At 44.1% G+C, this 25,140-nt stretch overlaps 1 protein-coding gene across 3 annotated transcripts in view; it reads left to right on the top strand.

Annotated features, from left to right (window-relative positions):
* GABRG2 (gamma-aminobutyric acid type A receptor subunit gamma2) overlaps positions 1 to 25,140 on the top strand; it is a 907,137-nt gene that overhangs the window by 698,268 nt on the left and 183,729 nt on the right. For all 3 annotated transcript variants that reach the window (XM_069654279.1, XM_069654278.1, XM_069654277.1), the window contains exon 6: positions 7,796 to 7,933. In XM_069654279.1, the coding sequence (XP_069510380.1) occupies positions 7,796 to 7,933 (138 nt within the window). The remainder of the gene's footprint in view (positions 1 to 7,795; positions 7,934 to 25,140) is intronic.

The raw sequence follows: 25,140 nt of genomic DNA on the forward strand, positions 1-25,140 counted from the left end.
TTTCAACCCAAAAGGCATGACTCTAAACTGGTAGAGCCCCTCAGGTGTTGAGAATGCAGTTCTTTCCTTATCATGGTCCGTCAGAGCTATTTGGCAATAGCCTGAGGTAAGGTCAAAGGTTATCAATCTGGTGCCCCAGACCTATCTGTAAAAACAGACCTTGGTCATCTTTTTTTGCCATTTCTTTTAGGAAAGGTCCTTCTTGTGTTTGTCTCTGTGTGCCAAGCCAGGTCCCTTTGTTTGTGCCCTTTGGTGGGCTTCTGTGCTGAAGCCCTCCTCTGGTGCCAGAATGTCTGGGGTAGACAGGATGTGAGGAAGGTTCCCGAAACTCCCTGTGCTTAGTCTCCTAAGAGACCTGAATGCACTCTGGTGTGATTGGCCAGCTGGCTGTCCAGCAAAGACAGCCACCCTGCTGTGTGAGTGACAGCCAGGCTGAATGAATGGGGGGAAAACAGTTTAAAGGCAGGTCTCTAGAACTTGGAAAGCAGAGTTGACCACTGGAACGAATGAACTGAAGAGGAGAGGAAGGAAGAGGATTGCTGCAACTCCTGGACCAACGGTGAAGCCCTGCTGCAGGTATGAATTGCCTGAAACTCCGACAACAGAGAAGCCCTTCAAGGTTAACTTCTTCCCTTGAGTTTGGTGGGAACAACCAACTAGCAAGCCACCTGGACACCATCCTATTCTGGTCGAATTTTCTTCAGAGTAATGTTGAAAACCTGATAGCCAGAGGGAAGGAAACCAGGGGGTCTTTAAGGCACTCACACCTTAAACCGACGTCTTGCTAGGGATTTTGGCCGCTTCCCTGGGCAGTGCAGGAACCTTCCGACGTCCTCCTTCTTGTCCCCATGAATGAAGCTCAGGAACAGCAAGATCTGCTGGGACTGCCAGGAACAACTGCCTCAGCTACAGCTTTCTTCATTTAAAAGGTACTGTGCAAACGCGGCGGGAATCTTTTCGGCCATCGAGAAAGTGCGTGAAACTTTCCTCAACTACGAAGGCTTGTCCTTCCCTAAACGTTCATCAAACTTTTTGCCTAGCCAAATCCTTTAAAAATCTGTGGCAAAGACTTAACAGTTACATACCAGACTGTGCTATACTATACAAAAGACTCTGAACCATTGACTTTGGCCCAGGCCTATTGAGAAGAATTGCTGGTTGTTTTTAACTTGAACCCTTTGCCCTGCCTATGAATGTAGATGGACTGTGTATTCTTATAACCGTGTCTTTTCCCTCCTTTTCTAAGTATCTAAAGTGACATTTTGCTCACACTTCATTTTTAAGCTAAACTTGTTTAGTTACTTACCGGTTGGATTTTTGTGGTGTATTAGTGTGCGATATTGAGCTGCTGGTGCTAGTTAATGTTTTATAAATGATTGAGTAAATGCATGTATATTCTATTACTGAGAAACCTTGAGTAAGTGTTTACTGTATTGGTTGGTCCTTTGTGTAACTTGTTCTACTGCTCACTTAAACTCTTGAGATAAGTTTGGCTGCTCATCCATCGCTACTACTTTACTGTGTAGTACGGGCTTGTACCAAAGGTGAAATTGTGCTTACACTTGTTCCTAATTGCCTGTATTGTTCCCAAAGGGTACTGCAGGTGATTTTGCCAAACACCAGTCTTCATCACCAATTTGTTCATGAAGTTGAAAATCTAGAGACCTGTGGATGTACATGGCTTCACCCACCGTGGAGTGTGATGAGAAGGAGGAGCCCTATCTATGGATCCCCCAACCCTGGGCACTAGGGAGTCTGCCACCCTTGTTGAAATGTGTCTCCTAGAGGAATAAGATATTCACCTATGACCTCTTTGCCTGGTTCATTACCAACCTGAACATCTTATTGTTGGCAAACCCATGAACATTCCATGTCATCAATATGATTCATTCACCTGGTGTCCCATGAAATATGCATCAAGAAGTTATTCAACCCAAACACACTCCCACAAATGCCCCAGTAAGAAATCAGCTTATCGATTCTTCTCTGGGGAAGTTGAGTGGTTGACAGAGAGATTATGTGTGCTGTACCAGGTGCCATCACTAGTGCTGTGCTTAACTAAACCTAAATGTCCCAAATCCTTCCCCTTCCCAGGCCATAAACTCAGACATAGCGGCTATCAGCCCCTCCTATTCCCTATCCAATTAAACCAAACAAACCACACCAGCAGTTACTGCAAAATTGGGGAGTAGCTGGCAGATGATTTAGCTCCTTGTGATAGACAACCTCACTTAAATGTTCACTTTTCTGTGATGGTAGTCCTCATCAGTCACTATTCAGCACATTGCTGGCTAACCTCTGCAACACATGGAGAAAGATGTGTATCGATCAACTTGTCAAAATGTAAATATTGAACAAAGTGACTGGTTTGGCGAATTCCCAGGTCCAGCAAGCCATTTGCAAATCTTTCAGCCGCTTCTGGAAAGTGAAGAACATAACCTTGCCGTTAATCCTCAATTTTGTCAGATATAAACTTGCATTTCAAACTTCTTTCTTCCTCAGGATATTCTTGACTGCTTAACAGGATTTTCATTGCTCCTGAACCTGTGGACTGAAGTTTTGGAAAATACCAATCATCGCTGAGAAGAACCTCATATTCCGTTTCTCTTTGGAAGCTTTAAGTAGCACATCTCTGTCCCTGTATTTGAATATTCGGTTTATGGTCATTTCATCTAAAACCATTGCATCTAATGCCATTCCATAGAAATTGTTCCATCTAAAAAATGTCCATCTAATTCATTTTATTTTATTTTATTTATTTTTGGGGGGTATTTTTTACCGTTTAAAATGCACCTAAACAAAAATTAACCATTTACCCCCCAAAAACATGCATTCGATGGAATGGGTTTAGATGAATTGACTAGATATCTGAATATTCTTGTGATGATGGCATGTTCCGGTGCACTTGTGGTGGTCGTGCGGCCAAAGAGCAGTGTACCCTTTCCACCAGGAACATATCAGAAATAGGTGGGGGCCCTCTATCATGTCCATAAGCAGATTTTCAGCAAACATTTCCATATTATCTATTGCTGTGTTCGGTGGCACCCCCAGTATGCGCAAGTTGTTCCTCCTCCAAACTCCCTCAAGGGTATCATTCTACGCTACAACATTCTTCACCGTCTGCTGGAGGAGCACCATCTCTTTCTGCATCCTTGTTGTCACCTTCGATAATTCTTTGCTCTCCAGCAGACATATGGCCACATAGCTTCTCAATCTGTACCAGCGAGACATCCACCTTACAAGAAAAGGGCGTCCATTTTTGTGCCTAGGTTGTCCATGCTGTCTTTCAAGGCTATTAAGATGTGATTTAAGGTGGTAACAATGATGTGAGATGGGACCTGGGAAGCATCTGCCATCTGTGCAGGTTTATCCGTCTTAGCAAACTACTCCATTTTCTAATGTCTCTTGGGGTTAACCATGCTGCTTGTGACACTGGGATATCCTATGATGTCTGGCTAAATACCACACAGTTTTAAGTTATGCAAAGGAGGCTGACCAAAATGCCAGGTGCACCTCACTAGAATATAAAATACATCCTTTAATATTGCTGTTTGTGCTCAAACCGTGACCAGAGTATCCTATGGGCCGCAATCCAGCAGTATGATGCCACCTGGGGAGATATTTTAGGGCCTGGCAATGACAGGCCATTTGTGGGAAGATGATTACACCTCCACTTAATTAGTCTCTCTCCAGTCTTTTGCGCCTTGAAACACTTGCGTATAGGCACGTTACAAATGCTGTATCATATATCATATCATGACAGTGCACCGTGTCAACATGGCGTGTGCCATGTCTCAAGGGTGCCTCCCCGTCCCACACCCCACTGGCCTCAAATGCAAAGGAGGGGCATGTAGGAACACAAAGGAGGTGCTCCCCAGGTAGTTTGCTCTGCTGAGCTCACAAGCACACCAGTAAGGACCAGAGCCGTCGTCCTCCTCATTTCAGAGACATCGGAGGAGCCCCCTCAGGAGACCACCACGTAGCTCCCAGGGGCAGTTAAATGGGACAAGGGCTTCCACAGAGTCGATGGGGATGCCGGCTCACCAGCCGCACTCCCTGTAATAAGAGACAAGGTTATCTGTATGCTGCATGCCTGTAGCAGCTCCCACAGTGACACTCCAGTTGCTTGTCCTTTCTACCACAGCTCCACCTAGCCCAGCACAGCCGAACACCAGCCTGAGACAAATGCTGCGGTAATAGCCACTTTACAGCATCTTCAGGTATTCTTTCACCACCACTCCTGCAGTGGCATGTATCAGCCTCACAAGAAAACCGTCTCCAACAAGCAATAAACAGGAGAGCAGGATAAGACAGCAGGATACTGCAGTCATTTATCAGAGGCTTCTCAAGTGACCATCCAACTTGAAACTGCGCAACAGCGCCCACCAGTTCCTTATTCTTGTCCGTGGATGTTGAACAGCATTGAGCCAAGCCTCTAAGAGCATCCTGAGAAAATGATTTGACTTTAAGTTAGTGATCTGTTTGACAGGGTTCTATCCAAAGAGCAATGGCATGTGGCAAGCTTTTGACAGACCGGTAATGTTCTGGTTGGTGTAGCCTCAAAGAGGCTTAATGAAGGAATCAGGGCCTAGAGTTCCTTGATTGATGGCTGGGTGGACTGATCCAGTTTCTCCAGGGACAAGGTGAGCCCTTCTATTCCACATTCACAATCCAGTGAGCTATGTTGCTGCCCAGAGGGGATCCTTCATCTTCAGTGAATAGTGTCCTTGTTCACATGAAGCAATCAGTGAGGCCTTAGTGCAACAGGAACAAGACTGTCACCACCACTGTTCACTGGGGATGATTAGAGCACAAAACTCTCCTCTGGCTTGTATGCCTTCTGTATTTACCTCCTTGGAAAATATATTTGGAATGGACAGCTCACTAGAGGCCCAAAAGTGTCACAGGTTTCCCCTTTTCTCACCTGTTTTCTCTGTTTTGCGGAGTCCTTTGTCAGGGTTTTCTTCCTAGCAGTTCGGGTCTTGTACAATCCTGCTCGGCCGTCTTCGGATTCCAGGATTCGTTCAGCTTCTTTGTCCGGGATCTATGGAAACTCCAGGAAGCTTGGAATGGAGGCAGCACACAGAGGAAGTCTGCGCGGAACGCGGAAGAAACAGGATCAAGGAAGGTAGAAGGAAAGGAGAAGGAGGAAGGTCCAGGAACCAGGAAGCAACACAGTTCAGGAGAATGAACTACGGAGCACGTCAGGCCACAGCTATCGGTAGCGTTGAGACGCACGGAACCGCAGGGGAGTGGCTAATTTATAGAACGTGCTGCATAGGACGTAAAGGTCGATAGACCGCGTTCTGTGTTTACGGCCATGTTGGGTGTACTACAGCGAGTAACCCCCGATGTGCCAGGGACCAGGAAGACCAGAAAAGGCGTGATCGACGGATCATGACAAAAAGGGCATCATTCTTATCTTTAAGTCCAAAGGTGAATCAAAGAAGAAGGGGTGTATGTACCTCTCCTTTATAGATAAAATGCCACAGTTTAATTGATGTAAAGCAAGCCTGCTTTAAGGGGTCCAAGCCCAATTGTTGTTACAAATGCTGTTTGCCTTGTGACATCACATCCAGATTGCCCTGCATGCAGGAAATGGAGGAGACAGAAAAAGGAAGAGAGCGCTATGTCACATATGGCCTCACGAACACACTAACATTTTATAGACAGTTCACATGTTTTACATTTTCAGAATGGTAAAGGGGCTCACTCAGGGCCATCCCTCTCTCTCTTATTTACTGTGGCCATATTCCATCCTAGCAGAGGAATCCCTCAACTCCAGACCTTATAGTTCGGTAACCCCTACTACCTACTGCACATGAATCTGTCTATCTGGCAGTGATGCCCTAAAATCAAACACCTTGTGCATCTAAACGCCCTTTGGAAACATTTGAGGTTGTCCCCTATCTACCTTCCCCAGTGTAGTGTAAGAAAAGTATTTGTGTCTTTCAGACACTCAGACCCCATTTGGTCTTCTCCGTCTGCACTCTGAAGTTCCTCTCTCAACATCTCTCTGTCACTCTCTCTTTCCTACACCTACTCTCATTCCTACTACTCCACCCATGATCTGTCCTCTCTGTCCCTAAAACATCTTGTTCTATCTCTCTTTTGTGTCTCTCCTTATCTCCACCCTCTGATCTTACTCTCTTTCTCTCTCCACAATACCACTATTCTCCCATATCCACAGTACTGCCACTAGCCCCTCTCCATACTACTATTAATCCCCCCACTCCACACCACTACTCTGGATCCACACACATCGTCACCCACAGTCACCCTCCTCTCAGTTCCCCAGTCACTTTTGTATACACCACTGATGCTATATCGCTCTGAGGAAAAACTGGAGGATCCCCTCCAGTGTTTGGCATCACAATATTTTTAATGACTACAAAGCATGTATACACTACTAACACATTTCTCTGGACTTCTTTGATAAAACAGGGTTTAGGCGCCCACCATATACCGTGAAATTATTACAGATGATTTAAACTAATTATGGTGGTGCCCACTCTCACATTCCACTTAGCTCTATTATTCAGACTCACTCACCTTACACACACCCTCAAAGGCAAGTAGCACAGTCTCTTACCAACCAATGCCTTACCTTGCACACTCCTTCAGCAATTCTCCTCCACAATTCTCTGCTCCCTTTGTCCACTGGACTCTTGATCCTTCATCTTCAACTTTGACCTCTGCCAAATAACCCATGACTTCCTGTTTCTTCTCCTCCTTTTCATTTCTCCCTCTTCCCCCTCAATTTGCCCTCTCCTTAGCTAGTGTGTGATCAAATATCACAATGACCAGAGCAAATTTAAACAAGACTGCTATTCACTTTTAAAATGATTGCTGCAACTCAATCACTTCTTAACGAAAAACAAAACATGTGTATGTGTTTGGGTTATACGTTGGTGAAGGGAAATCTGCATTTTCTTTTAACGTGTTTTTAATCAAAAACATGCATTTACCACATCTTAAAATGCTATGCATAAGACATAAAACAACAAAACCTCACCTGATCCAGACGTCGAAGTGGGCGGGAGCGGTCGGGAGCGGTGCTCCTCTATTTCTTCTAATTAAGTTGTATCGTTCCTGTACTTTTATTTTAAAAAGAAACAGTTCCGGAACTGTTTCATTTTAAAATAAAAGTGTAGGAGGAAGTTGAAACTTGCACTTTCCGTGCACTGCACTGGACGTTGCCATAAACAGCAGGCGCATGTGTTTTGGAGTTTGTATTTTGCACGGGAGGAGGCGTGGCGATGGGTTTGTGGGGATCAGTGCAGACCAGTAGTGAACATAGTTCCACTACTTCTTTTTGTACACTTCGACCACTGACCTGATCTACTATATTCCAGTCTGCTAATAACCTAGGACTAAAGGATCTGGGCGGGGGCGGGGAGAAGGTATGGGTATCGTGAGAAAATAACTGTCTGTCCCCACAGTACTGAGTTAAGCTTTAAGACCTATAATTCCTTCAGCTGTACAGTGTGTTTCAGGAATTCTTTTGTCCTGACACCTTCAAGAGCACTACTGGTTCAAATCGTCCAAATGATCACTAAAAATGGGTGCTCTACACTGACTGAATATGGATGTGCGATAGAAACAAACTGCACCTATTACACCTTGCCTAGACCTTTTTATTTTTTTTTATTACGTTTGTCCTGATATTTTGTACACAGTAAAGTTAATCACATGAGAGCGAGACTCCCTTTTTGCCGAGTCAAATAATGTACTTGAAAATAAGAACAAAATAATAAAAGGCATTTCTGATACCAACTGTATTACTGTGTTCAAGATGGCTACCCTCTGGAGGAGATTGTTTACCGGTGGAAGCGTGTCTCAGTGGAGGTTGGAGACATCCGGTCCTGGAGGCTGTATCAGTTTTCATTTGTGGGGCTGAGAAATACATCTAACGTTGTGAAGACAACCTCAGGTATGTGTCAGTTTCAACGATTTATCAAGCCTAGTGTGCCGAAAAGGAAGGTGCATTGAAGAGAAATGTGCCTATATGCGAAATGGAAGATGGACTGGAATAATCACTAAATGTGAAGAGAAAAGGCCTTCCAAGCCCATGGACGATTAATGTGTAGCTATACCCACTGTCCAGGTGATCTAACCTATTGTGAATATATTAAGCATGTTTAAATTCTCAGTGTGTAGAATCCCAACTATGGTTGTGCTGTCCTCAGAAAAAGACTAATACATTAAATATATGGCATCCCTCAAAACACTTCATCTCACCTCATCTCATCTTTCAAAATGGATCTTCATCTGTATAACTGGAAATGTAGAGAACTGCCTGTCAACAGCGCTCACCTGCACACAATTCCCGGATAATTGTCATTGCACCTACCCCAGGCCTATCCATCCTGGCTATGCCCTGTTCTTTTAATACTTGCCATAATTTGTTCCAGTTACCACAACAGCCCTTGTATATATCACTGAAGCAGAAACGTGAAGCTTAATTGCTTTTAAAACCAATAGCTTCCCAGGGAGATCATGCAAATAGTTGAAATACAATATCTATTATCCTACCCATGCATCACAAGTGAAGCTCGTTCCCTCTATTTGCAAGCCTTTGTGGTATTCAGACTATATATTTTTAATACGTTTTTAAAATTATTATTATTATTATTATTATTATTATTATTATTATTATTATTATTATTATTATTATTTCATATCATGGAGTACGTTGCACTTTTCTAAAATCTTTTAAATAATGTTTACATTTTTGTCAGTTAAATAATGTTACAAGACACCAGGAAATAGCAAACAATATATTCTGCTTTTCTTCATTTTCTAAATTATTTAGTGATTATTTACCTGGTGACCAACAATGTAACTGTTTTCTGATTGTGGATTTTCCAGGTAAAACCATGTACTACATAGAACGTTGCACAAGCTTGTGTGGAGCTGGTCATGAGCTTCATTTTAGATGTCACTGATGGTTATTTGAGCTATCTTCTACTTTCATGATGGAAAGACTAAACATGCAAATGTTGCGAGCCCTCCGCTTCAAAGCCACTTGATGTTGTTTGCTGATGCTGTTTCATTCAATGTTGAGGCTGCTTCAATGTCCATTTACATAGGTGAATTTAAAAATGCTGGATATGTTCATTTGACAGTTCAACAGGTGGTGTTTGTGCAAGATGTCAAAACTTAAAATCTTGCTGGTTGATTTATTTGTGCTTGCTAATGTTGACTCTCCCCTTTGTACTCCAGGTGAAACTATCCGGGAATGCACTTCAAAGTAATCAGACATAATTGCTTAAAAACATACTTACATTAATATTTCTCCAAATGTGTCCTGTTGAATGATCTCTCAGAAGGGGGTATGGAATATTATTGTTGTACATCAAAGTGGCTGTTTAAATGGTTATGCTGAAGTAGGCCACCATAACTTGAAATGGCATCCAATCAACATTGTACACACAGAACACTGAAGGAAACCTGGAATCTGTGTCGGCAATTGTTTTCCTTCACATTGGCCCTCATTAAGGGTTGGCCGGTGCACCGTAAAAGTGCTGTAATAGTGTTTACCATAACTTTTACCAGACCGGCGAACTACAACTTTGCCTGCTCTGGTGAGGTATGTATCTACAGCTAAAAGGTGGAGGTAAATCTGATCGCTACCAGCAAAAGGAATGCCTGTATTACTGGAACAGTAATATCGTTGTCAGTAATTGTGGCAAAATCCCACCATGGAATCCTGTGGAACTCAATGGGAATGGGAATTTACTGTGCATACTGGCACGTGTAATCTGCCGGTATTACTGGCAGACACATGCCGGTAACAGTGTTTCCATTTGCTGGTAACCCAGCAGTATTACCACCGAGATACTGGAAAACCTGTAATGAGGCCCATTGTGTTGCCAGCAATTTGAGTGGAATATACATGTTTCCATATGAGCAACATCACACAATGTTATATTCTACAAATGCAGGTCTGAATTCTGACCTATCTTGATCGGTTCAACTCATAACGTGCTTTTAGCCATTTGGCAACCTTTTACCCGTGCCTTCCCAGCAGTGGGCAGAGTAACTCACTTTTATGCAAAGACTGTGGGAAATTGTTGCACCATGATCCTCAGTATAACACTACACGGCATTGCAAGGTACCTAGCTGCATAGGTTTGGCACACGGCAAGTGTTGCAAGGGACTACAAAGGTATTTTTAGCAAAAAAAACACACACAAGTGAGATGATATTGAGCTTATTGGGGTTCACAGTTTTACTGCAAGGGAAAAAACGAATAATTTATTTGTATTTATTTATTTTGCATTTATAAGAGCGCACCTAGTCCTGAGGCGTCTAGGGGCTAGTTACAGGCAGGATAGAAAGTACATATCTACAAGGCTGGTTTAGACGATTAGTGCTTAGTTGAACAGGTGGGTTTTTGTTTGCGGAATAGTCTGTAGGAGGGTTCTGTTCTGATGGTTGGGGGCAGTGCATTCCAAAGTGTGGCCGGTGATGCAGAGAAGCTGGATCATCTGGCCCTGGATCGTCTGACTCTGGAGATGGATAGGCGGTTGCAGTAGATGGTGCAAGTAGGTTTAGTGGTTGTAGGTTTAGAGAGTCTTTCGGTAAGGTAGCTAGGGGCTGGGCCAGAGAGACAGCAGCGCGTGGTGGTGAGGATTTTCAACTGTATTTGTTCTCTCACAAGGAACTAGTGTGCCTTTTTCCTTGAGGCAGAGACATGTTTGTGCTTGTTGAGGGCAAGGGTGGCATAGAGGGTGTTGTTTTGTACTATTTGCAGTTTGTTGATTTGTTTTCCAGAAGTGCCCCAGAAGAGCGTATTACAATGGTCCAATTTGGATCCAACAAGGGAAAAAGCGTTGTTGAGGCAGTTCTCGTTGTTAGGAAGGGTCAGCTGGCTGTGATATGTTTGGTGGCATACGCGGCTTATGAGGCGATTGTGCTGGCATGGCGCAACATACTCAAAGGCTCGTGCAGGTGGAACCCAAACATTTAGATGAAGGGAGAGATGCGGGCGGCGTGCTTATCGATGTTGAATGTATGGTATTCGGGAATTAGGTTTCAAGGCTGGCTGCGTTACCAAGAAGGAGGAGCTCGGTTTTCTCTTCATTGAGGCCGGCTTCACATGCGCATGGAGGTGAACCAGGGGCTGATGTGTTTAGACCATTTGGGTGTGTGTTTTATTTTGTTTCGAGAGGGGTGAGTGAATTGATGGCTGATTCGAGCGAGATGTTGTATTGGCGGACCTAGAGGTTGACATTAGCAGTGTGAGGTGGGGGGGCAGGAGGCAGTCACTGGTGAGATTGCATGTGCATCTGGAGATGGTGGTTGGGGGAGTATGGGGGTGGGCTCCTTGTGGTGAGGGGGATACTAAATGTGATGATTTGGTGGTCTGACAAACCACAGGGGGTGGTAGACAGGATAGTGGTATTAAAATAATTTGTGACCGAGTAACCAGTCAAGCATGTGCCCCTGTGTGTGTGTGCGAGATTGAGAATATTTTGCGGGTAGCCTAGGGAGGAGATGGCACTGGTGAGAGTGGATACTTCCTTGTCAAGTAGGTTGCCGTAGCCAACGTTGAGGTTGCCCAAGGCAATGACGTTCAATTTGGTTTTGAGGTTGCTCATGAGGAGCTGATTGTAATCATCCTTAAAGGGTGGGACTGGGAGTGTTGTAGGTGACATGTAAGGTTAGAGATAGTGACAACTCTGCAGAGACTTATTGACAATTGGGGAGAGGGGTGTGCAGTGAGTTGCAGATGGGAATGGTGTTTTTGTAGATGATGGCGACTCTGCCACCTTTCTGTGTGGGTCTATCATTACGCAGGAGGGAATAGTTGGGTGGTACGGCATTAGTGAGGGTAGGTCCAGGAGCATCATGCAACCACGTTTCATTTTTTTTCTTTTTTTTAAATGTATAGTGCTGTAGTCATACATAAAATACAGAGCAAAAAAGCAAATTAATGACTTTTAACACTTATGCCATAAAATTACACATAACATTTTCAACCAATTACAAGAATCTGCACACTTAAAAAAAAAAAACTTAATTCATAAACATATAAAAAGATCATCAAATCATGATAAATAACATGTTTCAGGATCACTACAATGCTGTCCAATTTATGCCCTGACCACCCAGTTCAAGTTCTCTTACAACAGCAACAACAGCAACCACTTCAAAGGTTAAGAGAGTTTCATTGCCAGACGAGAGTCTGTTCCAGAAAATGTCTGAATTCTGCCACTGAACATCATGAACACATTCCTGGAATCCTATGACTCGTAACAGCCAGGTTCCTGAGCATTTTGATAATACATGATGAAGCGACTGAACTATATTTTCGTTGCATCTGTCACAACTGGCAGTAGGGAACTGCTCTCTGTTTCTTATCGAGAGAATTTCCAATGTGGGGAGTAAATTTAGTCTGAATCTTAGAAAGTCTTCTCTGATCACTGGATCAGGTGACTTTCTTAGATATTGGGGGATAAAAGACCTCAGTTTATCGAATCGTGAATGTGAAGCAGATATCTTTGCAAGCCTCATGTTGTCGATTGTCTAAATCCAATCCATACGGTACAAACAAACTTTGACTTTCATTGGGTTATGAATCAGGAGTTCCATTGAATATTCTGAATTACACAGGATTTCCTGACACTTTAGGGTCAGCCTCTTAAGAAACACATTTTCTCCTTTTCCCAATAAAAGTTCTACATCTTCGTATAGTGACCCCTTTGGTGGATCTAAAATTTGTCTCAACATATATATCCATTTCCACTCCACCATACCTATCATAGCCCTAAGAGAAGTCAGACCAAGCTCAAACCTAATACACTCTATTGGAACACAGTTTGGCAAATTCGATGTTCTTTTCCAGAGTTTGGCCTTTATTCTGTCCCACTCAATATCAGTGGATAGGGGATTAGAATCAATGCCATACAAATGAATTTACCTATATAAAACCTCACTAGGGGTTGAATTGAAAATTTGCAGGTGAATTCTTTTCATCTGTGATCCAATTCTAAGAACCTTAAGGTCAGTGGTTGCTAGAAGGTGGCCATATATGGGAAAGCTTCAATAACTGCCCCCAGGTATGTCATTTCTGATACAATGTCAATAGGGTGTTTTTCCAAGTCCCAAAGGTGCTTAAAAACCAGAACCCTAGATTTATTTGGGTTTATTTTCAAATTGTTACTTTTTCACTTATTCTGCCAGAGCTGAGAGTAGACGTTGCAGACCAACTTGCAAGTGGTCAAAGATCACTACGTCATCAGCATATGCCAACCATTTAATAGAGTATCTCTGATTTTTTAGGTAATTAGACCTTTATCCAACCACCATAGACCTAGGTCAGACATAAAGAGGATAAATAAAAGGGGGCAATCAGGCAACCCTGACGTACTCCTCACTCCATTTTAATTGGGCAGGACAAAGTTCCTGATCTAGATGACCTAATTTGCATTGATGAGTCACAATGGCGTTTGATCAGGATAGAGAGGAGGTTTGGAAGGACCCCCCAGGCATTCAACATTTTCCAAAGAAGGTTTCTATTAATAGTGTTGACCGCCTGTGAAAGGTCAATCCAAGCTCCATATAGGGGGGGAATCTCCCTTAATGAGGGATTGTGCACTTAGGCAGCTTACAGCCAACCCATTAAGGGATGTTGAGAGCCCCCTTCTAAATCCAGTTTGATTTTTGGGTGTAATACCTTTCAATTTGGCCCAGCTTTGCATCTTGTCCAATATAATACCAACAAAGATGTTACTATCCGCATCTAATGATGATATGTGGCGATAGCTAGAGGCCGCTAGACAGTCCCCCTTTTTATAGATGGGAATCACTACAGATGACCTCCAGTAGTCTGGAAGTTCCCTGGAGAATAAAATGGTGTCAAAAAGGCATTTTAGCACCATTGCCCAAAGGGACAGATTCCCTTTTACAATAGAGTTACTCAGTCCGTTAAGACCAGCCTCTCTTGAGGATGATGCTTTTTTAATCAGATTTTCTTTTATTTCACAAGAAAAAGATAGCGACCACCTATATTTCACCTCAGTTATCGGTACTAGAATATCTGACAATCCATAAACCTCAGAGAAATGCTTAGTCCATACTTTTTCTTGTAGTAAGGATTCCTGGTTATCAACCGATTGATTATTGAGAGAGCCCACCAGGGCCCAGAAACATCTGGAATTTCTTAGAGAGTGTTCATCATCTTTTCCTCACATTGGTATAATAGGTGCCAATGTGACCCCATCCAATTCCTATATTTATCATTCAGGGACCTGATATGTTCTTCTAGGTGCCTCTTGTCAAAGCTCCCTTTTTTAGCAAAGCCCTCTGTTGCTGTTTGAGCCTCTTTTATTCATGAATACAGGGATCATATGAATGTTTATGTGTAACCTGTATTTTGTGTGTTAAGTCGTGTTGCGGGCTCATATCCCATAAAAAGGTCAGCCGGTTCACATCATCATGCAAGCTGACAACTAGACAACTGTCCGACTTGTTCATCCAAGTTATCAGTCAAAGTCGAGCCCCCTCTCTCAAAATGTCCTCAAACGATTACCAGAGGAATTTACAATAAGATCACAAAAAATGTCAGAAGATGCATATAAAGTTTCTCGAGAAAGTGTAGCTATTAACATATAGAGATCATCTTTTTTCCCCTCCACAATTATCAAATTAAGAGATCTGTCGAAAATGTGCCTAGTTACAAAGAAGTGGTCTAACGTAGAGAAAGAAACTCCCCTGTTTCAGGGCATGGCGCTCGGGAGATCCCCCACCACGTTACCATTAAGCATCCAGAGACCCCATTCCCTCATGAAATTTCACCAGATTTTACCATTCTTTGTACTAAATTTGGTTTGGCCTGAGATCTCATCTTTTATGGATATACACTGGGAATTCAAATCACCCGCTATAATAATTTCATCAGAGGGAAAAAGAGATGAAAACTCAACCAGGCAGTCCGATAGATCCTGTAGGAAAACAAGTAGACTGGATGCCAGCAGATTCCAAAAGAGTTTAACCACTATCCAGCATAGATTAACTTGACCACCAGTCTTCCCAAATCTCACCATCAAGATGCCCTGCTTATCATTTGATAGCAATTCTGAAAAGGTAAATACATCACTATGGCATGCTATCAGAATACCCCCCACCCGTCTTCCCCCTCCCAAGTGAAGAGCTAACTGTTGGAATGTTGTCAATTCCTAGTGGAAAAATCAACCATGTTTCCTGAAGGAGAAATATATCTGAAATATGATGGGACAAAAGTCTACTAGGGTATGAGACAAAGGACGAATGGCCTCTTGAGTTCTAAGAGAGTAGATTTAGCTTTTTGCCTACTACAAACTCGGTTGGTTCATGCCCAATTTCAGGAGGACTTGTGCAATAATCTCTGGGCCAGATGTCCACATATTTGTGGATGGGAGGGTAATTCCACCTGAACCAAATGGAGCAGTAACCAGCCCAGATTCAGGGATTTTCCAAATTAGTTGGTCTTTTCACTCAGGACATAATTTGGAGACCAACAGGACCCTCTGATCCCAAGCCTCTTTTGCTCCCAGAATGGCCTCTTAGCCCAGTCTCGATTTTAACAAGAGCTCAGCTGTGTTGGTGTTATGATTGTCAGGAAAACACACTCAATCATTATCAGAAGACGAAAAATACTGGAGATGAGGGATAGAATTCAGTTCCATTAAAATTGCTGAACGATTCAACAACGGTTTTCCAATCTCATATGGAGTTTTTCTTGATAACTAGACTTTAAGCCCCAATTCCTTGGAGGTTCTAAGGGAGCCTTGTGGCCCCCCATCCTTTGGCTTAGTCTTAATTGAAGTGTCCCGACTTGATCCCACTTGCCCGTACCCACTAGTTACGGTCCCCGGGCCCTGTTGGAATAAGTGCTCATGGTCTGAGTTTACTTCCAACTGTAGATCATTTACAAGTGACAGAAGTAATTCAGGTACTACTAACTTAGAGGGGCCGAGTCAAAGAGGTTTGGGGCATTTTGGTTTTTGAGACTAGACTTAGAGCGTGATTTAAAAAAATGGCCGCAAGTTTCAATGTTAGTTTATTTTAAACTCAATGTTTTTTATTTTTTTTATGGCTTTCAGAAAAATAGGAGATATTTTCCCAGGAGGGACAATGGGGTCAGTTTGAATAGCAACAGCCATAGTTGCTTTCAGCACTGCCTCCAATAATACTTCATCAGATTGATTCAGAGGTTTTGAAGAGTTCTTGATCTTTGTTCCCTTCCCAGGGTTGGCTACCTTGGAAATATCTGCAACAACAGCCAAAGAGGTTTTCTCTTTAAGCTTTTAATGAATCAGTTGGTATCTGACGTGCAATACTTCTTTTCTGTTTTCGCATGTTTATTTCCCTCTATGGGTGACTGTTCAGAATGACCCTTGTTCATCTTCTTCCACTTTTTAGTTTTCCCATTTGACTTCTTTTTCCGGGACTGTACCACTAAGTCTGGAGCAGAGGGCGTGTAGCCATGTTTCTGTGATGGCCAGAATGTTGAGATTGTTGGCTTCAATGAGATTAAGGGTGTCTATGGTGTGCACGAAAAGCGAATATACATTGATAAGGGCACACACTATGTTAGGTGCTGAAGGCGAGGGTGTGGAGTGTGTGTTGTCAATGGCGGTAGCGTGGGGACACTGGTCAAGGCTGTCGGAGACATGGGGGCACTGGTCAGGACTGGTGGTGGTGTTTGGGAATTAGGCAGGGTTGCCGGTGGCGTTGGAGAACTGGGCAGGGCTGGCAATGCGTTGTGGTACTGGGCAGAGCTGGCGGTGGGCACTGGGTGGAGCTGGTGGTGACATAGGGGCGGGCACTGGGCAATGGCATGGTGTGGAGGCACTGGAAAGGGCTGGTTGTGGCATGGTGGCATAGGACAGAGCTGGTGGTGGCATTGGGGCACTGGGCAGGGATGGCAGTGGCACAGGGGCATAGGGCAGGGCTGGTGGCAGCATGGGGGCACTGGCCCAGGCTAATGGAGAGAGGGAGAGGCATGGGAGGTGAGGGGGCTGTGGGGCAAGTGCGCAGGTGGTGGTTGTGGGTGAAGGCAGAGGGAGGGAGAGAGGGGAGTGATGAGTGTGTGCAGTCTGAGAGTTGGGCGTTGCCTTTGGGCCCAGTGCAAGGTTGTGTGCTCGCAGGAGTGGAAGTGGGCAGGTGCAGGTAGGGTGAATGGAGACATGAGCATCGGGTTTGTTAAGGGTGCAACTGATCCAGCTTAGGGCTTTGACTGCGCCGGGAGCTGCATTGGATTTGTGGGGAAATGGGTAGCTGGAGATATGTGTGCACAGTACAGAGCAGGGTGGAGAGAGAGGCCGGGTAAAAGTGTGTAGGCGGGTGGGGGATGAAGGTGGCACAGCAAACATTGTGTGTGCAAGACTTAGGGCCTCATTACACGGAAGGCGGTAAGGGTTAACGGTCACCGGTAAGGGCTAACGGTCACCGGTGACCGCTAACCCTTACCGCCTTACTACGAGGTCCCTTTGCAGGACCCGCAAAGGGACCATCGTGCTAATTACGGTACCGCAATTTGCAGTACCGTAATTACCGCCTTCCCCATTCCCATTATGCCCTATGGGGCAAAAATGGGAATGGGGAAGGGCCATGGAGAAAGGGGGAATTACCACCCCACGAACCTTGGAATGGGGTGGTAATTCCCCTTTTCTCCATGGTGGTACCGGTATGGTACCGGCGGCAACCATGGTGCTAATAGCACCATGGTTTACCGCCTTCCGTGTAATGAGGCCCTTAATCTCAGTGATGTCATCAGTCTCTTACCTGTATAAAGGTGATAGCACAGTGCAGGGGTGGCATAAGGCTGGGCTTGACCTGGTAGCGTGCTGCTGGGGGGTACTGAGGGAGTGGCAGATAACATGTGCAAGAACTTTGGACTCACCTGTGGATTGGTTTTGGGCAGGAGGTTGTGCTACATGGGCAGTAAGACAATCGGGAGGAAGCAACCATCATCGGCGGAAGCAGTAGAGCTGCTGCTTCATTGCTTTTCAAAGTAAGAAGTGACAGCGTGGTTCATGGGGAGGGTAATGAGTAGCCTAGGGTAGTTCAAGGATGTAACAGGATCTCTTGAGCTCCAATAAACGCACGTGCATTTTTTGATAAAGATCTCTGCTGTGTTATTATTAAGTTGAATGCAGACTGAGGGAGCCCCTTCCTTTCCCTGAAAGGCCTAGAGAGGGATTGCATGCATTAGGAGTGGGCCTTGCGAGGGTCCAACATTACCTACTGGCTTCTGTGACTGGCTCCTTAAAGTTTGTCTGCCGGCTATCCACTGAGTTGGAGTGAGCACTTCCTGGAAAGAGGTGAATCCGGTTGCCATTTTGAAATGGAGATGTTGCTCAGGATCATGGGAGCCTTCAGTGCTCACCTTCAATGTGGCCTCATTTATCTGGTCATTGCAGCACGTTGATGGCAATGGTGCTGGTTCTACGGTGGAGGTTGTGGTCTCATCAGGAGAGATGGAAAGACAAAGTACCTCATTACGAGTTTTGTGGTAATTCAGCAGTATATAGAGAATTACAGCTTAATTTAGTTTCTGTTACTGCCACTTTGCCCACTTTGCCCCATGGATTTACTACAGGATTTGCAAGTAGTGATTATTCCCCATTTTTGGAGTACATAAGTCTCAATGGGAATTTTTTGCAGATTTACCGCTGTTGGCATTACCGCACAGTAAATCTGCCGATTTATAACAGTAAGGTGATGTATTCACCTCCAGCTTATTCTGGAGATACATCTTCCACTTCACCTCCAGTATTAAAATTCAGCAGTGCAGGAAAAACAGCTGTAATTCTGTTTCCTCCAACTGGTATGTCTTCTTACCCCACCCACTCTATCAGTATCTGGCAGCCTGGAGGTCCGACCATGACGATTGAGGCAGTATTGTGCTCCTTCACATGTCACTAGTGTGTGTTTCTCCTTGCCAGCAGTGATTTCTCCCGTGCATACTGAATTATACCCAGGCCCACCGTACCTTCACATGCATTCCGTACCGACTGCTCTCTCACTTCTGGAGCGTTGTGCACTCCTGCACAGCCTATCTTCGCAGCCTATATTTCAGTAGGCTGCACGCCACCACCCTTACATGGCGCCAACATGTCATGCTCCTGCATACCTCCACTGGCGTATTATGAGTGAGTACACTGCTCGTCCATTCGTCACCAATGTCAAGTGGCCCCTTCCTTATAGACACAGCCTTGTTTCCCAGACTTCTCTCACGGCACCATTTATATATATGCTCCCCAGCCGTAATTTATGTATTTTTGTCAATTTTTCTGGTCATATTAAAATATTTTAAGACCTCTCTTGCGAGCTGTGCTATTTGTTTTTTTTTCATGGATTTTGGTCTCCAAACTGACCACACAGAGTGCGGTTCACTTTCTCCTCTCTTTTTGTTTCTATATATATATATATATATATATATATATATATATATATATATATATATATATATATACATAAATATATATATATATATGGCACGGACAGCAGGCTGATTTAAACACCTCTTTGTTCTTCTCACTACATGCATGAAAAGAATCAAACCCCTCCTCTTCCACCCACTTCCACCCACCCCAACACCCATGTCTTCCGGGACCATTCCACATTAGGTGATCACACATATGATCATAAGGACACTACAACCATTACATCTACATTCTGAACATGACAGGGCCCACCATGTGGAACCGGCAATCCTCCTTTCTGTGCTCACACTTGGTATGTCCCCCCTCTACCCGTGGTCAGGACCGCATTGCCAGGGTATCACCTTAGGCCATGATCCACTAAAGCAACCTGAAGTGGGCACTCTCCCTGTGCGATACAGCCTGGGGCAGCGGCCATTTTACACAATGTGCAGGTTTGTGGGAAACTCCCCAGAGAATGGCCTTTGGCCATGCCATAGGCGATAGCAATGGACGTAAAACTAATGTTTATCATTGAAGGTAGATTGACGATAAACATCACAGTTGATGGAGAGGTCGAGATATATGTCCCAGGTCGCTCTGCAGCACTGTGTAACTGGTACTTCAATGTGCGTACCTTATTTTAACCCACTGCCGGAACATCTAGAGCACAATTTAAAGCTTCTACAGAATCAGGGTTTTGCATTATACTTAGAATGACCAGATGACTCTGTCATTGGATACCATATTGCCTATCTGCGGTATTCGTTTCACCATCTAATCCATTCTTTGCGCCTCACAATGGTGCTGGTAAGCCTACCGGCACTGTTGTTACCGGACCGGCACACACCGAGTCTGCGGGCAGCAGCCGCCCGCAGACTTTCACGGAAGCACTGGCTCCGTTGTTAACGGTGCCGATGTTTCCGTCATCCCCATTTCCATTGAGTCCTATAGGACTCAATGGGAATGGGGATAAACGATTTTCCAACGCCTGACTTCCAGGAACACTGGGGTTGTAATCCCCCGGTGTTTCTGTGAAGGCAGGTGCCAGAAAAATTCACAAGTCCGGGGCAGTCTGCTGGTTTTAACGGCACGGCTACTGCCGGACTTGTAATGAGGCCCTATGTGTCGTAATTGTTTGTTACATTTGATTGAACAAATCACACATCGACCGATGTCAATATTTTGCAAAAGTTATTAAATGGAAAACATAAGTCGTCAGATCACACTGTTTATATACTCCTTTATAAATATGCATTTTTAGGCATACCCAAAATTGCTGTTCACATGTTGTGAAAATGTGACCTAACTATGTCGACTCTTGATCAATGTAAGCCCTCCAGGCGGTTCTATGAGAGGAGACATCTGCTTTGAAGGAGAATGTGATGTAATCATTAAACCTTCCATTCCAGAAACTTCCCTGCAACATGCCCTGGGCATTTGCGAATGAAGGGCACTCAATAGGTTGATTGGCAAGCTGGATTAGACATTGTTTCAAAGAAAGAAAATGCAAGAAAAACGCAGACAAGTCGCCGCAATGGGACTTTTAATCTTGCTCCAGCAACCGCAGTAGTTGGTTTCCATGTTCTTCCTAATTTAACCAAACAAAGCATGTAATCAGTGTTAATGCCTGCAATGAAGGTCACTTTGCTGATTTTCACAATGGAGTCTGTTGCCTGGAGCTAGCAGAGAATGAAAAAAAAAACCCTGGTGGATTAAAATTTTGGAGAAAGCACCCGCACCCTTTATTCTAGCTACATGTTCTGCTCAAATACTCTGCAAATACGACCAAGTGGGGCTGGAACAACTTCAGTAAATGTGATCTATGAGTCAATCAAGGATAAAGGATGGGAGCTCTCCTTCCTGGGTTTGGCTATGAGGCTGTGGACCCTAGCTTTCAAGTTGTCCCAGCCGTTCTTGGTGCTACGGGGTACAGTACCCACTGCTGTCTCCCTTGTGGCTGTCTTGCTCTGCACAGAGGTTTTTCTCTGTCTGCAGCCAAATCTATATTCGGCATGCTCTACCACTGCAGTTAGACCAGCCTCTTTGAACTTTGACTTACCAGAGAACCAAAAATCTGGTAGACACGCCTTTCTGTCTTGTGACATGGGGCCTCATTACGAGGTGGGCGGTAAGGGGTTAACGGTGCCGGTAAAGGCGCCGGAGCCTTTAACCCCATACCGCCCTATTATGAGGACCCCTTGTGGGACCCGCTCTGGACATCTGGTTTTACCAGACGTTCTTAGCGTGTCCCGCGAGGGGGCCAGCATGCTAACAACAGGCCCGTCATTAATGGGCCCATTGTTAGCATGCTCCCCATTCCCATTGAGTCCTCTGGGGGCTCAAATGAGAATGGGGATGGTCCGGGTCTGCGTTCTCTGAGTGGGGAAATACTGGGCCCTCCAATGTCAGGTTGTGCTAGAGAGAGTTTCCATGCTCCCCACAGGTCTTGCTCTTCATGCTCCCAAAGACACCTTGTGGAAGTCCCCTCTCCAGCAGATCACAGTGTATGTCCGGCCCGAGTTTTATGCTGAGATTGGATAGCCTTCTATCCATTGAGCTTGGCCTGTTCCTGCTTGAACTCTCTGATGAGCTTGACTATGAAGTCACCCTCAGCCTTCTCTCTTTCTCTCTCTTTACTTCATCTGTCATTCCAATGGCTTCCTACTGGTATTGTGGATGGTACTCGTCACCTTTTTCGGCTACTAACATAGATTTTAAGAACTCAAGGCATCAACTGTGCCTCTCAAAAGAGATGGAGTAAGGCATTATGCAGAAGAGGCAAACAGCAGCCGTATACTGCTCCAAAGCAGCATGCCATACTCTGAAAAGGTGGCTGTGTGAAGAGGATCACATGTGGCATGTGCCTTGGATCCTCTTGTAAAAGCGGGGTTCCATGGTGTCATGTAACAGGACAGACCGCAGCTCTGATTGTGCACAAGAGAGGCAGCTGCCAAAAGTATTGAGATTTTCCGTAGACCCGCAGAACGAGAGGAAGGGTGAGGTCAATGGAACGAAAGGAGGTCAAAATCAAAGAAAATGTTGGTACTCAACCAAAGAAATATGCAAGTTCAGGAAACATTAAGACTGAAGGGAAAACATCAGATAAAAACAAACTTATCATAATGGACACACTATATAAAAGTTAGCATGTGTGTTTAAATCCAGAAATAAGCAAAGAAAGAGGAAAGTCATGGGTCTCAATAGCCGAGGTGTCTGTAGGTTCTCTGCGATTTATTTTTGTTTTATTTTTGTGTCTGCCGGGGTAATAGCATTAATGTTTAGCTTTGCAACTGAAATCAAATAACAGGTGTGTTCTCTTCTGTTTAGACACTTTCGCTGTCATGTACATTTTTCTGTTGTCATAGTATGCACTTTTCCACAAACAATAGTTACTTTTGGTAAAATATACATTTTTAAATATTGTATTTGCCTTTTTATTACGCATTTAATACTTGATTTTGGTTTCTCAGTGCAGATCTGGGATTTGAACCTCTTTTGCTCTGTGTTGATTTGCTTCCAAACCAGCACTTTGACCATGTGCTGTCCTCCGTTCACAAATATCTGATATCATATTTTGAAAACAATACATAGAATGAAGTGTCTCCGCATTAATCTAAAGCCGACAAGAGTGCAAATAACACTTTCAAACGTCCCTTATAATTCCCTATATAAGTTTATTTTAGTTTAGTTTATTTATTTAAACTGTGCACCATTGTCCCTGAGGCTTAAGGGCACACACAAAAAACAAACATTAACATTGGTAATAAATGTAACATGCTGAGCACAGAAACTAAACAACATATGAAATAACATTGTAATACAAGGTAAAATAAGCAGGAACCACATTTGATAGTGGAATAGCATGTAACAAAACATAATGATACAAGGCAAAATGCACCAGACTCAAATCTGGTACTGGAAAACAGAAACATAATATATTCCCAATCTACTATCAGTTTCAGTTCAGAGGACATATTGATAAAAGGATTGTAATGAGCTAAGAAACTGGGGCGATTGGTCCAACCACATCCTATAATTATAAAATCTGTGTTGGCTTAAGCGTGCCATCCTTCTATCTTTGTCCTCCATAGGACCTTAAGATCAGATTTTCTAACAATACGAGGTAGCCGCCAAGCCAAGCCAATACCTTGTTCCTAAGAGCATCCCTAGGTTCAGGCCCTAAAGGTGACATAACATTGGTAATGACAAGATGTCTTTGGTCGAAAACTAAGTCTCTGACACTCTTATCTGGAATGCATGGCATCTGAGATTTACTAATGCTTACAACCTTGAACGAAGTGGATTTATTTTTCTCAGAGTAACACACAGAGCCTGGTCAGTCTTTAGAGTCAGATTGTCTTGCAATAGCTCATGTAGCGGACAAAACCCCAGGGCTAAGGTCTTCTGAGTTCAGGTGATCAGGTTTTGCCAGATCTCGCATATTTGCAGACAGCGGCTCAGTTTGGCTAGCTGTCTCTTCTGACCCTAAACTATGCTTTTGCTGGTCAGCCCCCTGAGATTTAGTCAAGTCTGAGAAATCCATGACCCGTTGGTTATTTTGGGAACTCATATTCATGGTCTCCACCTACAATATTGATTCTGTTTGACATAACTTGTCTACCATGTTAGGGCGTACCATGGTCACAACTTTATCTGCTAAATCCAGCCATACGCTGAAAACATGGAAGTTCCTGCATCGGAGCAGGCTGAGCAGGCTGGCAATGGTTTACTTGCAACCATTGATTTGAGCTATTCTGTTTCATTGCCAAAGATTGCTCATTATTTGATTTCTGGGGCCTCTTCTGATGCTGTGACTCCTGTCTCCTCTTTATCAATACAAGGCTGTGGGCGTAACATCACCACAGATGCTGCAAATGCATAATCAGATTTTCAATCTCTTGGCACTTCATGCCATGATTGTTCAGTATCACGTTTAATGGCTTAATCTTCACGAACTACACAACCACTTTCATCCTCAGATGTGTTTAATTTGAAATCTTGGAGGAGTCTTTTCCTCTGTGCGCTGGCGACCTTCACTTCAGAGATTTGATTCTTAAAGGGCGTGGCAAAAATGCCCTGCCTTGTTATTACCATATTGTAACGAGAGGTGGGCAATATAGATCACCAATGCCCACAGAGGGTTCTCATAAACCCCAAAATGAAAGGTTGAGGAAATAACGAGAGCAACAGGAGAGGAAGACTCTGCCCCAGCTACCAAACAACTCCTAGGCCCTCTCCATTCACCCCTCAGCAGGTCTTAACTGTTACAATGCATAGACACAAGCACCCTCTCCAAATACCCTCAGTGGCAGCTTTCCCAGTCGGATGCAGCAAACTCGTTTGCTCACTGTCCAGCACTAACCCTCCAACTTCAGGCAGCACTGCAGCACAACACACACCGCAGTCTCTCGCGAGGAGGAAAAACGCCTACTGCCGAGCAGAGTGACAAGGCTGTGCCATGGCAGTTTAGAGGAAAGGACCTAGGTGTTCTGACATTCCCAGCATCAGCAGCAGAGATCCTATCAGGAAACAGTCAAGCAGTCAAGCCCCACCCAGAGGGCCACTTCCGTCAGTGAGGGGTTTCTTTAGCAAAGTTATAAACTCGTATACATCCATGTGAAGAATACAATAAAATAAAATGGCAAAGATATGGGAAGCAAGGCCTTCAGAAAGCTTTAATTGAAAGTAATGTTAACACTGGGGAAGAGAAAAGGCAAATTGA

The sequence above is a fragment of the Ambystoma mexicanum genome, chromosome 3q, assembly GCF_040938575.1.
Source record: "Ambystoma mexicanum isolate Mex_15411 chromosome 3q, UKY_AmexF1_1, whole genome shotgun sequence".
Classification (NCBI taxonomy): Eukaryota; Metazoa; Chordata; class Amphibia; order Caudata; family Ambystomatidae; genus Ambystoma; species Ambystoma mexicanum.